Raw genomic sequence first — 13,712 nt, forward strand, 5'->3', positions numbered from 1 at the left:
CTTCTGCTCGCTTCGCTGTGCTTCTGCTTCTGCTCATTCTGCTGCACTTTTGCTCCTACTCCGTCCACTGATAAAGTTCAGGTACTGTTTTGTTCGCTAGCATAGTGGTTTGTGCGACATCACTGCTGGTCTGCCCGTTGTATCCTGAGAAACAAACGTCCGCTGAAATCTCGAAGTACATACCGGAGGTGACGAATCTGTTTTAAGGAAACTGTACATACTACATGCCTCGGTTTGATTTTGTTTTCCTTTGCACAATAATCATACTGTAAACAACACACTTGTTTCGGTTACTGTTTTATCATTACGAGTTCGTTTCTATGCTAATGTTGTTAGCATTTTTCCTAACAGAATTCGGTATATATTATAATGTCTCCATTCTTTAAAATAAAATATAAACCAGCATCATCCATATTTCATTCGAATCAAAGATGAAACTTTCAACACATGCACCCTCTGGCATAATATTGATTTGAAACATCCATTCTACAGCAAACCTGAACTAATCTGTAAGCCAAAATTAGCTTATTTTCTTTTCCTTTTTAGTTTTGTTTTAATCTCGTCTTGTAATCTTCCAGCCACTACTAGCTGTTATGGGAAGTATCACGAAACTTTGGATATAACTATTAGCTAGTAAATACCTCATTATTGGGCTTATTTAAGTATTTTTAATTTAATTAGTTGAAGGCCTATTTTGTTATTTTATGAGTTCAATCTTGTTTATTTCTTTTAATTTTAGGTTTTCTTTGGTCGCAAGTTAGAGAGTTTCCTTCTTGTTTTTGTGTCCTTATTTAAAAAGTTTTCAAGTTGATTAGGTTTCGTTATTTAAAAAGTAACCTAGTTGAGGTAGGATCGGTTGTCTATAAATATTTTATTTCATTATTGATAAATGATAGATTTTTTTCCATAAAATGTAAGAGCTTTGTGATTGTTATTTTCACTTACATGTGGAACACTAAATATTAAGTTTATCAAAGTTTTAAATTTGGCAAAAACTTGTGTGAGACAGATATCTTATTTGGGTCATCTATGAAAAAATATTACTTTTTATGCTAAAAGTGTTACTTTTTATTGTGAATATCAGTAGGGTTGACCCGTCTCACAGATAAAGATTCATGAGACCGTCTCACAAAAGACCTACTCTTTAAATTTTGTAATGTTCGTCGACTTATCGTTTTAGGTTCTTAAAGACAAGTTTTTTGTAAGTTTAAGAGTCATGCAGTTGTTTGGATTCAGATTACTAATAATATATTGAGTTCGAAAACGTTATTGTTGATTATATATCATCTATCTTAACCCGCCACCAAATAGGATTGGCCACCAATAATAAAGAAAATAACAACAACCATATCAATAATTAATATTTCATATATATTTTATTACATTTAATCAAATAATCCAATAATTAATACCATTACAACAAAAAATTAAAATATAGAATTGAATAAAGTTTTTAAAAATCTAAACTATTTTTCAAATTTCATCAACATAAACCGATGTATCATTTAAATTTTTATCTTTCTATTTACATATTTCTTTTTTCAGGAATAATTTTCAAAATATTTGAACTCTTGCCGGTTGAATTTGTTTTAATATTTACACTATCTTAATAATTTGTAAATAAAATTAGTTTTTTTTAAAAATATAATAAAAAAATGGAGATGGATAAAGAAAATAATATTCTAATTGTTGAAAAATATATTTAAAATGTGAGTATTGAATATTTGAATGTTGAATATTTGAATGTTGAAAATAAGAGTTGTAAATATTGAAAATTAGTGTGTGATGATGTAGGTAATGATGTATTTTATTTTTGGATTATTTGTAAAGATTTCCTATAAATAGATCTCTCATTTGTGAAGAAAATCACAATTGAGTAGAGAGAAAAATATTATAAAGTGTGTAGTTTGGTAAATTTTGAGAGTTTGAGATTTTTACTTTTTACCATAAATTTTTACTTTTTCACAACACGTTATCAGCACGAACCTCTAAAAGTCCTACATACTTTTCCAAGCTCCAAACAGAAGAAAAAGGTAACAAAAATAATTATATTTATTTTACTGTTATTTATTTATTGTGTATTTATTTAATATACAATATAATGTTATTATTAGAAATAATAAAAATAAATTTTTCATAAACTTGTTATAAATCCTGGGAGGATGTTAAGACGACATCCCACACTCCCGGTAAGGGATACGACAAGTATAAAAGCCTATAAGGTTTTTAAACAAAATAAATTATGACACTCATTATAATATTATGATATGATATACATAATTATTTAAACATGTCTAATATTATATATATCATATTATTATCATAAAATTATACAAATACATACCTTTATTTTTTTTGTACCCCAACGGTCATAAATGGTAAACAACGGCTATTTTTTGCCCTATAAATATGATCTCACAAACACATTCCATCACTCCAACTTTCTCTTCTTCTCTAAAAATTATTCATCATCAAATTTTTCGAAGAAAAAAGAAGATGGCTTTCTCAAGGTTATTTTTAATTATTTTGGTTATCATACTCACGAGTCTTTTATTTATCGGAGAATATCCTCCTCGTGTGTTTTCTTTATTTTTACAAATACTTGTACTTGTTACTTTGTATTGCAATAACTATTAACTAATAAAATGCATCGTAATTTTTTAGTACCACCATGTCAAATTTAACAAAGCTCGAATTTGTTGCGCTCGACATCACGGGAAAGAATTATATGCCATGGACTCTAGATGTAGAAATGCATCTTGAGTCATTGGGTCTAAGCGAGACCATTAAAGAAAATGGCATATGCACGTCACAAGAAAAGGCAAGAGCCATGATATTTTTGCGTCGACATCTCGACGATGGATTGAAATGTGAATATCTGACTGAAAAAAATCTCATGGCTTTGTGGAAGGGATTAAAAGAAAGATTCGAACATATAAGAGAAGTTATACTTCCGACCGCCCGGGATGAATGGAATACATTGAGATTCCAAGACTTTAAAAAAGTCAGTGATTACAATTCGGCGATGTATAGAATAATCTCGCAATTAAAATTTTGTGGACATGAGGTCACAGAATCTGAGATGCTTGAAAAAACATTTTCCACGTTTCATGCATCAAATATTACTCTACAACAACAATATAGAGTACGTGGATTCGCGAGATATTCTGAACTCATCGCCTGTCTTCTTGTGGCGGAAAAAAACAACGAGCTATTAATGAGAAATCATCAGTCCCGACCCACTGGATCAACAGCATTTCCAGAAGTAAATGCTGTTAGTAAAAATGAATTTAAACCTGGAAACCAAAATCAAATTCAAAGACAAAGTCGAGGTCGAGGTCGTGGACGTGGACGTGGACGTGGAATTGGCCGTGGTCGTGGTCAAGGCCGTGGTTTTGAAAATAATCGAGATAGTTATTTTTATAACTCTTCTCAAAAGAACGTCCCAAACCATCCACAGAAAAGGCATCATGAGAATACAAGTGTTAATGAGAAGCACTCAAAAAGATATGAAAGTTCTTGTTACAGATGTGGTACTCCAGGACATTGGTCCAAAGTTTGTCGAGCCCCTGAGCACCTTTGTAAACTTTATAAAGAATCATTAAAGGGGAAAGAAAAGGAGACCAACTTCACTGAACGCAGTGACCGTTTGAGTGATTCAACTCATTTTGATGCTGGTGATTTTATGAATGATTTCTCTGGAAATGATCAATATGTTGGTGGGATAGAAATGAACAATATTGATGCTGCAGATTTTCTCAACGATTTCTCTGAAAATGAACAATATAATGGTAGAATATAAATGTACAATAATCTATTTTTCATGTATTCATAGAATAATGTTTTATTGTATAATTATGATTTGTGTTATATTTAAATATATATTGCAAGTAATTTATTTCATTGCATATTTTTTGAAGTTCAAATATGGAAAATGCTATGAGCAAAGCTGAAGTTTGCATACCCGATAGTGGTACAACGCACACTATCCTCCGAGATAAAAGATATTTCTTGGAACTAAAACCAACAAAAACAACGGTGAATACAATATCAGGTCCTGTAGACTTGATTAAAGGATGTGATAAAGCACAATTTTTGTTACCTAATGGTACAAAATTTTTGATCAATGATACTTTATATTCACCACAATCGAAAAGAAATTTGTTGAGTTTTAATGATATATATTCCCATGTGTATGATACTCAAACAATGAATGAAGGGAATGAGAAATATATGTGTCTTATCACATATAAATCAGGAAAGAAATATGTGATTGAAAAACTACCAATGCTCCCTACTGGATTGCATTATACACATATAAGTCCCATTGAATCAAACATGGTAGTTGATAATTCTTCGATATTAACCAATTGGCATGATCGATTGGGACATCCTGGTTCAACAATGATGCGAAGAATTATAGAAAATACACATGGTCATCCACTGAAAGACCAGAAGATCTTTCAGAATAATAAGTTTCAATGTAAAGCATGTTCTCTTGGAAAACTTATTATAAGACCATCACCAGTCAAAATCCAAACTGAATCACCAATGTTTCTTGAACGTATTCAGGGTGATATTTGTGGACCAATCCATCCACCATGTGGACCATTCAGATACTTTATGGTATTGATTGATGCCTCCAGCAGATGGTCACATGTATGTTTATTATCAACTCGAAATGTTGCATTTGCAAGATTACTTGCTCAAATAATAAAATTGAGGAATCAATTTCCCGATTATACAATCAAGAAAATTAGACTTGATAATGCTGGTGAATTTACTTCCCAAACTTTCAATGATTATTGTATGTCTATGGGAATCATTGTTGAGCATCATGTTGCTCATGTACATACACAGAATGGATTGGCTGAATCATTGATTAAACGTCTGCAAATGATTGCTAGACCAATGATTATGAAAACAAAGCTCCCTATTTCTATATGGGGACATGCAATTTTACACGCTGCTTCATTAATTCGCATCAGACCAAGTGCATATCATAAATACTCCCCATTGCAGCTTGCATTTGGTAAAGAACCAGACATTTCTCATCTGAGAATTTTTGGATGTATGGTGTATGTGCCTATTGCACCACCGCAACGAAAGAAAATGGGACCTCAAAGAAAGGTTGGAATTTATATCGGTTATGATAGTCCATCAATCATTCGATATCTTGAACCTCAGACAGGCGACGTGTTCACAGCACGTTTTGCTAATTGTCATTTTAATGAGGAAATCTTCCCAATGTTAGGGGGAGAACAGAAACATACCGAAAAAGAAATTACATGGTATGTATCATCATTGTTACATTTGGATCCAAGAACAAAACAATGTGAAAAAGATGTACAACAAATTGTACACTTGCAAAGAATAGCAAATCAAATACCAGATGCATTTGCAGACACAAAAGGGGTAACTAAATCATATATACATGCTGCAAATGCCCCTGCTCGAATTGAAATTCCAAAGAAACAAATGGAAGATACTCATGATGTCATTAAACGCCTGAAGCGTGGAAGGCCAGTCGGTTCCAAGGATAAAAATCCTCGAAAAAGAAAATTCATAGAGAAACACGATGATCACAAAATAAAGAATGACGTTTCTGAAGAAACACATGATGATCACAAAATAGAGAATGATGTTCCTGAAGAAACACATGATGATGAAAATGTTCTGTCAGAACCACAAACTGACGAGAATCATGAAATCTCTATCAATTATATTAATACTGGCAAAATATGGAACCGAAAAGATATAGATGAAATTGATGATATATTTTCTTATAATGTGGCAATCGACATCATAAATGATAACGAAGATCATGAACCAAAATCTTTTGGTGAATGTAAAAATCGGCAGGATTGGATAAAATGGAAAGATGCCATCCAGGTTGAATTAAATTCGCTAAATAAACGTAATGTTTTTGGACCTATAGTCCTTACACCTGAAGGTGTAAAACCTGTTGGATACAAATGGGTTTTTATTCGAAAGCGAAATGAGAAAAATGAAATAGTAAGATATAAAGCTCGACTTGTTGCACAAGGTTTTTCTCAAAGGCCTGGAATTGATTATGAAGAAACGTATTCTCCTGTGATGGATGCAATTACGTTTCGGTATTTGATTAGCTTGGCGGTATCTGAAAATTTAGAAATGCGTCTTATGGATGTTGTTACAGGTTACTTATATGGATCACTTGATAGTAATATATATATGAAAATCCCTGAAGGATTTAAGATGCTTGAAGCACAAAGTTCAAACCCAGGGAATGTTATTCTGTGAAATTACAAAGATCATTATATGGGTTAAAGCAATCAGGTCGAATGTGGTATAATCGACTAAGTGATCACTTGATGAAAAAGGGATATGTAAATAATTCAATATGCCCTTGTGTTTTCATTAAGAAAACAACATCCGGATGCGTAATTATTGTTGTATATGTTGATGATTTAAACATCATTGGAACGAATAAAGAAATTCAAGAAGTTGTGTCATACTTGAAGGAAGAATTTGAAATGAAGGATCTTGGAAAAACCAAGTATTGTCTGAGTTTACAAATTGAACAAAAAGAATGTGGAATGTTTGTTCACCAGACAAATTATACAGAGAAGATCCTTAAACGTTTTAATATGGATAAAGCAAATCCTTTAAGTACTCCAATGGTTGTTAGATCATTAAACATAGAAAAAGATCCATTCCGTCCATGTGAAGATGATGAAGATATTCTTGGTTCAGAAGTACCATATCTAAGTGCCATCGGTGCCCTTATGTACCTTACAAATTGTACAAGGCCTGATATATCTTTTGCCGTGAATCTGTTGGCAAGATTTAGCACATATCCAACAAAGAGACACTGGAACGGAATTAAACATATATTCCGTTATCTACGAGGAACGACAGACTTGGGACTTTTGTATTCAAAAGATGCTAATCCAAGTATAATTGGTTATGCTGATGCTGGATACTTATCTGATCCACACAAGGCACGTTCCCAAACTGGATATGTATTTACTCGTGGAGGCACTGCAATATCTTGGCGTTCTCAGAAACAAACACTCGTAACAACTTCATCAAATCATGCCGAGATTATTGCACTACATGAAGCAAGTCGTGAATGTGTGTGGTTAAAATCAATGACCCAACATATCCAAATTTCATGCGGATTATCATCTGATGAGAAGCATGTGATACTATATGAAGATAATGCTGCATGTGTTGCTCAAATGAAAGAAGGATACATAAAAAGCGACAGAACTAAACATATTCCTCCTAAGTTCTTCGCATTCACTAAGGAGCTAGAGAAGAATAAATATATTGATGTTCGTCACATTCAATCAAGTGAAAACTCATCAGATCTCTTCACAAAGGCACTTCCTACGTCAATATTCAGAAAGCACATATATAATATTGGGATGCGCAATCTACGAAATTTGTGAAGAATTGTTCGTGTCAACATGAGGGGGAGTTTACGTGACTGCACTCTTTTTCCCTTACTATGGTTTTTATCCCAATGGGTTTTTCCTAGTAAGGTTTTTAACGAGGCAGTATAAAAACACGTAATGAAGACAATCATTATGATCATCATCACAAGGGGGAGTGTTGAAAAATATATTTAAAATGTGAGTATTGAATATTTGAATGTTGAATATTTGAATGTTGAAAATAAGAGTTGTAAATATTGAAAATTAGTGTGTGATGATGTAGGTAATGATGTATTTTATTTTTGGATTATTTGTAAAGATTTCCTATAAATAGATCTCTCATTTGTGAAGAAAATCACAATTGAGTAGAGAGAAAAATATTATAAAGTGTGTAGTTTGGTAAATTTTGAGAGTTTGAGATTTTTACTTTTTACCATAAATTTTTACTTTTTCACAACACTAATAATTAATTAAAAAAATACCAATTTTAAATTAAACACTACAAAAGATAAATGTAGTGAGGAATTGCTATGATGGTCCAGGGGTGGAAGCCCGAAGGTGGATCCATGTTTTTCTAAAGCCCAAACGGTAAAAAATAAAGACGTTGGTTGGTCAAATATATTACGGAGCACGTGAACCGATTGCACACGAGATAATGGCTTCCAAAGCTCCCCTTCTAGCTTTCTCCGCCGCTCTCTTTATTACTTCTCGTTTTTCTCGGTTCATTCCCTCTCCCGCCGCTGATCCGACGCCGGCTATCGTGTAATCACGGCAGAGTTGAAGAGTTTCCCGACCATTATGGCTCAATCTCTCTACCTGTTCACATCCACCTCCCACTCCCCAAAACACCTCATTTCAAAACCCTCACTCCCTTTCCCCCACGCTAATTTCCGTCTTCCGCACACCAAAAACCTCAATAAATCCCCCGTTTGTGTTGAAGCCTCTGCACCTGATGCCAATCCATCAATCTTTACCTCCGGCAACGGCGCTGGGGGGATTTTATCCGCTGCACTCCAGGAGCACCTTCGTTTCCAGGTGGTGTCTGATTCGAGCTCAATTGAAGTTGACGCGGTTACGGAGGCAGAACTGAAGGAGAATGGGTTCCGGAGCACGCGGCGGACGAAGCTGATTTGTACGATCGGCCCAGCTTCGTGTAAGCCTGAGCAGCTGGAGGCCCTGGCGGTTGGCGGGATGAATGTCGCGAGGATTAATATGTGTCATGGAACGCGCGAGTGGCATCGTGAGGTGATTCAGCGGGTGAGGAGATTGAATGAGGAGAAGGGGTACGCTGTGGCAATTATGATGGATACTGAGGGGAGTGAGATTCACATGGGAGATCTTGGTGGTTCGTCTTCCGCAAAAGCTGAGGTAATGGAACTTTTATTTGTGTAAATATTTTCTAGGCATTATTAATTCATTTAGTATGAACTGGTTTACTCAGCCGTGCGTGTAAAAGAAAATTGTTTGGTCGTAGACTCAGAGCATAAAGTTAAGGCTTGATATATTTCAATGTGATGAATTATGGCTTTTTCGAGAATCTTATGCGATAGTTTGGTGCTAAGTGTTTCAGATTGTAATATTTACTAATTATGAGTGAAAGAGGTCTGCGTTTTTAGCATCGGTTGAGATACTCCTTTTCTTTTATTTTTCTTTCCCGGTTTCACATGGATCCATCTGTTTTAAATGCTTCTGATATTTAAGATTCAAATGTACAAGCCACGTTGCATTAAAATTTTATTATTCTAAAATGTTAAGAGTCATACTGATTTAGGTTCATCCTTGGAAATACCTTCCATTGATGAATGGCTTGCTTTTCATTTTTTAGGGTCAACAATGATATGATTATGGTATGCATCTCCAAATAATATATTTCTTTGTTAAATTGTGTTTATAGCAAAGTAGCTTCTTTTGTTTCATATTCAGGATGGTGAAATATGGACTTTCAGTGTTCGAGCTTTTGATTCAGGTCTTCCTGAACACACTATCAATGTGAGCTATGATGGCTTTGCTGAAGGTTCGGAACATATATCTTAAAACAACTTTGAGGCAGTGTTGGACTTAAAAATTATTATTTTTCTGTGTGATATATAGCATGCACGAAAAACCATGTGATGCTAATGAATCTTGTTACATCTGATGTGGCAGATGTAAAAGTAGGTGATGAACTTCTGGTAGATGGTGGAATGGTGAGGTTTGAAGTGATTGAGAAAATTGGTCCAGATGTCAAGTGTTTATGTACTGATCCTGGGCTCCTGTTACCCAGGGCCAATCTTACTTTCTGGCGTGATGGTAGCTTAGTAAGGGAACGCAATGCAATGCTGCCTACAATTTCCTCCAAGGTACCTAAATTGCCTCTTGATTTCTCTGATATAATTTCCTCTAAGCAATTATAATTTATAAGTTTCGTCGTTGGGCTTCTTAGTTCTTGTTTCATCGAAGCATGACCTTTTCCTTTGTTTGACTTACATATTAAATGTTGCGTATTTGGTGGCAAATGACTCTTAGTTTGACTTGCATTTTAAATGTAGCATATTCGTTTGCGACTGAAAGTTAGGTTTGAGAGTGTTAGGGACTGGAATTTAAATTCACATCGTCTGTGTTGAGTTTTATTCAACAATATTAAGCATGTGGAGAAACCTCAGTAAGATCCTTAGATGAGTTCTTAAAAATTGTGTGAACATGATGTTACAGCTTTAGATAAGATACAAGGATGGAATAAGAGAGGTTGCAGTTTAGTGGTATATCAGAAGTTTGGCCATGACACGCAGTCATCGTAGTCTTGGAATGCCGTAGAGTGTGGACATAGTTATATATTGTGGGATAAAACAGGTTACTTGGTTCTCAAAGAGAAAGCTCTCATGGACTACTTTGGCAAAAGGTTTTCAGCCTCAATGCAAAAGTTTGCTATTTTTTTCCTTCTTGACTTGTTATTTTATGAAATTCCTTTTACAAATAACCGGCACTGAGCTCCAAAACATAGTTGATCTTTTTTATGCCTTTCCAATGACAAATGACTGGCATTGAGCTCCAAAACGTAATTAATCTTTTGGGTACGTGGCATTTCATTACAAAATACAGATAATTAATTTTTGTTCTATCATTGTGGAAAGTTCTGGAAATAAATTGGCCGAGGTTGAGAAAATGATTCAAGAAACACAATTTTTCTGAAATTGCCTCGTGTTAGCATAATATCAGTGATTGTATATTGTGGTTGATGTTCATATTGTTTTTGATTGAGTTTGCGACATGCTCAGATTATTTCAAATATTCTCACCTTAAAACATTATTCTTTCAGGATTGGTTGGACATTGATTTTGGGATTGCTGAGGGTGTTGATTTTATTGCTATATCATTTGTCAAGTCTGCTGAGGTTATAAAGCATCTTAAGAGCTATATTAAGGCACGAGCTCGTGATAAGTGAGTTAAAATTTTAATTAAAGCTTTGACTAGTTGTTTCAGAGTCATAGACAAGTAGCAGCCTGTCATCGTGTAGCCCAAATTATAATCTGGCGTCAATTAGATCAGCATGACCTCATGATCTCTGATCCCACACCCCTGTTCCCACTTTGTGGAGCATTTCTGTGAACATTGATTCTATGATAAAATCAACATGTACTTCAAGTCCTCAGATTTTCGTATAACTGATTTCTATGGATTTGGTCATGCAGAGACGTGTCTGTGATTGCAAAAATAGAAAGTATTGACTCATTGAAGAACTTGGAAGAAATCATTAAAGCATCAGATGGAGCTATGGTGGCGAGAGGAGATCTTGGTGCGCAAATCCCCTTGGAGCAAGTTCCATCGGAACAGCAAAAAATAGTTCAAGTCTGTAGGCAATTAAATAAGCCTGTAATTGTTGCGAGTCAGTTGCTTGAATCTATGATAGAATACCCCACACCAACCAGAGCTGAAGTAGCTGATGTTTCTGAAGCAGTTCGCCAACGATCAGATGCCTTGATGCTTTCCGGTGAGTCGGCAATGGGACTGTACCCTGAAAAGGCTTTGGCCGTGTTGAGAAGTGTTAGCGTGAGAATTGAGAAATGGTGGAGAGAGCAGAAATGTCACGAAGCTATGGAACTCCCTGGTATAGCATCTTCTTTTGGTGACAGCATTTCAGAAGAGATATGCAACTCTGCTGCTAAGATGGGTAAGATTTAACTGTGCTCCAATTTGTATGAATAGCTACTACACTGACTCTTTTCATATTTTCTGTGCTAATGTTCAGCAAGTCAATAAGTTGATATCTTGTTCATGTATCCCACGTGTAATATGGATTCAGACAAGATTTTAATCTCTTCGTAATTGGTTTTTACCTCAATTTTTCACTAGGTTTTTGTGTAAATGTTGCAGCCAATAACTTGGAGGTTGATGCGATATTTGTTTACACCAAATCTGGTCACATGGCATCTCTTCTGTCACGTTGCAGACCCGACTGCCCCATTTTTGCATTTACTACGACCACATCTGTGCGGCGACGCCTGAACCTGCAATGGGGTCTAATACCATTCCGTTTGAGCTTTTCTGATGATATGGAGACTAACCTCAACAAAACTTTCTCCTTGCTCAAAGCACGGGGAATGATAAAGTCAGGCGACCTGGTAATTGCTGTCTCAGACATGTTGCAATCTATTCAAGTTATGAACGTCCCTTAGAAGTCATAGAGAGGTGGCTAGGTTCCTTAGTATCGTTTCATCCATCAAATGGTGTTTAAGCATATGAGCATTCGGTATTTTGGTTAATCTTGGAAATCAAATGGTCCTGCCACAAATCATGTCATCAAACTCACGGCTCATACTAATTAATTATACGGTTTGCTAGGATGGATGTCAGGATGTGTCTTGGTTGAGCAACAGTTTAATTTTGTAGCAGCAAAGTTGAGTTGTATTTTCTCTTGGCTTCCATTGTCCCGAGTTTCGGTTAGAATCTTTAGTTTTTGTTGAAGAGATTCCTTGTGGTAACTCGGCATATATTCATATGCAACTGTGAATCTTGATCTGTTCTATGTATTTTTCATTTTCGTTCATTTTCTCTCACTCTCGCTTTTGGATTTCTTCCCCCTGGAATTTATCACCTCGATAAGCAGGGTGATGTGATTTTCAAAAGTTGGCCACTTGTGATGAGCACATCACTTTATGAAAAGCTGTAGCTGTTGATTTCAGGGAGAAAATAGTACTATAGGCTTCTTCGGTGTGCTTCTGCATTGAATACCGAACACTCCTACAGTCATGTTATCATCACTGAAGTGGGTATAAACCTCTCTTTGGACGAGAAGCGTGGGTTCGAACTCTTTCCCACCCACCGCTCAATGTTGTAATAAAAAAACTTAATATTTACTAAGAAAACATAATGGCCGCAGGACACAAACTGGGCTAAAATTATTAGCCGACCCTTTTTCCCATTTCCAAAACAATTTGAGATAAAGTTACGAGAAAGGACATAAAAAAAAGAAGCTTGAAAAGCACTGATAATCCCTTATCGCTTTAAGCATTCAAAAACCATCCATCTTGTGTTTTAAGACTCCAAAAAAATAGATAACAAACACGTTCTGGTTATTCTATATCTATATTGATTAATAGGGCTAGAAAAACAGCTTGAGAGAAAAGTTTAATTGAAATACTTGTATAAACAAATTAGAAAACTTTCCATACGAGCCACACGTTTTGTAACAGAAAAGGGGCCAAAAGATTGTAAATCCAGGAGCGCACTCTGGTTCAATTTACACAGGTGACATAGTGTTTTTTCTCGAATCATCGACACATCATGTCAATTTTCATAAAAATATTAAAAATTCACACGATCTAATAATATTGAGATATATAGAGATTTATTCATTTACCATTCATTACGCAATTTACAAAATCGAACTTAGAGGACTATGAAAAAGAAAGGTACCTCACAATATAACATTAAATATTTAAAAAAATTAATATATGATGTAAAATATCATCACTATTCTTAAAAAAAACATATTTTTTTATTTTAGAAAAAAAGTATAATAAATTGTTTTCAAGGGAAAAAAAAAAGGAGGGGGACCCATCATTTCAAATCGTATGGCCCGTGACTTTTCTTGTCAAAGACCTTTATGATGTGTTCGAAGGTTAGCATACTTATCATTATTAATAATTCGAAGCAGCTTTTTCCACAAATATACCCCACTATTGTTTTATATATATTATCTACTCTATATATTATCTATTTTGTTTTTAAGTTTATATATTTTTATTTTAATTTATAAATAAAATAATAAATTAATTGAAATGAAATTGCCAAGTTTTAGTTATATTTAAGTTC

At 34.7% G+C, this 13,712-nt stretch overlaps 1 protein-coding gene across 1 annotated transcript; it reads left to right on the forward strand.

The window, feature by feature from the left end:
• Positions 1 to 8,066: 8,066 nt before the first annotated feature.
• Positions 8,067 to 12,444, forward strand: LOC142517952 (pyruvate kinase isozyme A, chloroplastic-like). Its single transcript, XM_075620487.1, has 6 exons — positions 8,067 to 8,789; positions 9,345 to 9,435; positions 9,567 to 9,760; positions 10,717 to 10,838; positions 11,090 to 11,568; positions 11,772 to 12,444. Exons 1-6 carry the CDS (start codon positions 8,220 to 8,222, stop codon positions 12,071 to 12,073), a joined length of 1,758 nt encoding a protein of 585 aa, XP_075476602.1. The 5' UTR covers positions 8,067 to 8,219; the 3' UTR covers positions 12,074 to 12,444.
• The last annotated feature ends 1,268 nt before the right edge of the window (positions 12,445 to 13,712 follow it).

Source organism: Primulina tabacum, chromosome 11, assembly GCF_025594145.1.
Source record: "Primulina tabacum isolate GXHZ01 chromosome 11, ASM2559414v2, whole genome shotgun sequence".
Taxonomy (NCBI): domain Eukaryota; kingdom Viridiplantae; phylum Streptophyta; class Magnoliopsida; order Lamiales; family Gesneriaceae; genus Primulina; species Primulina tabacum.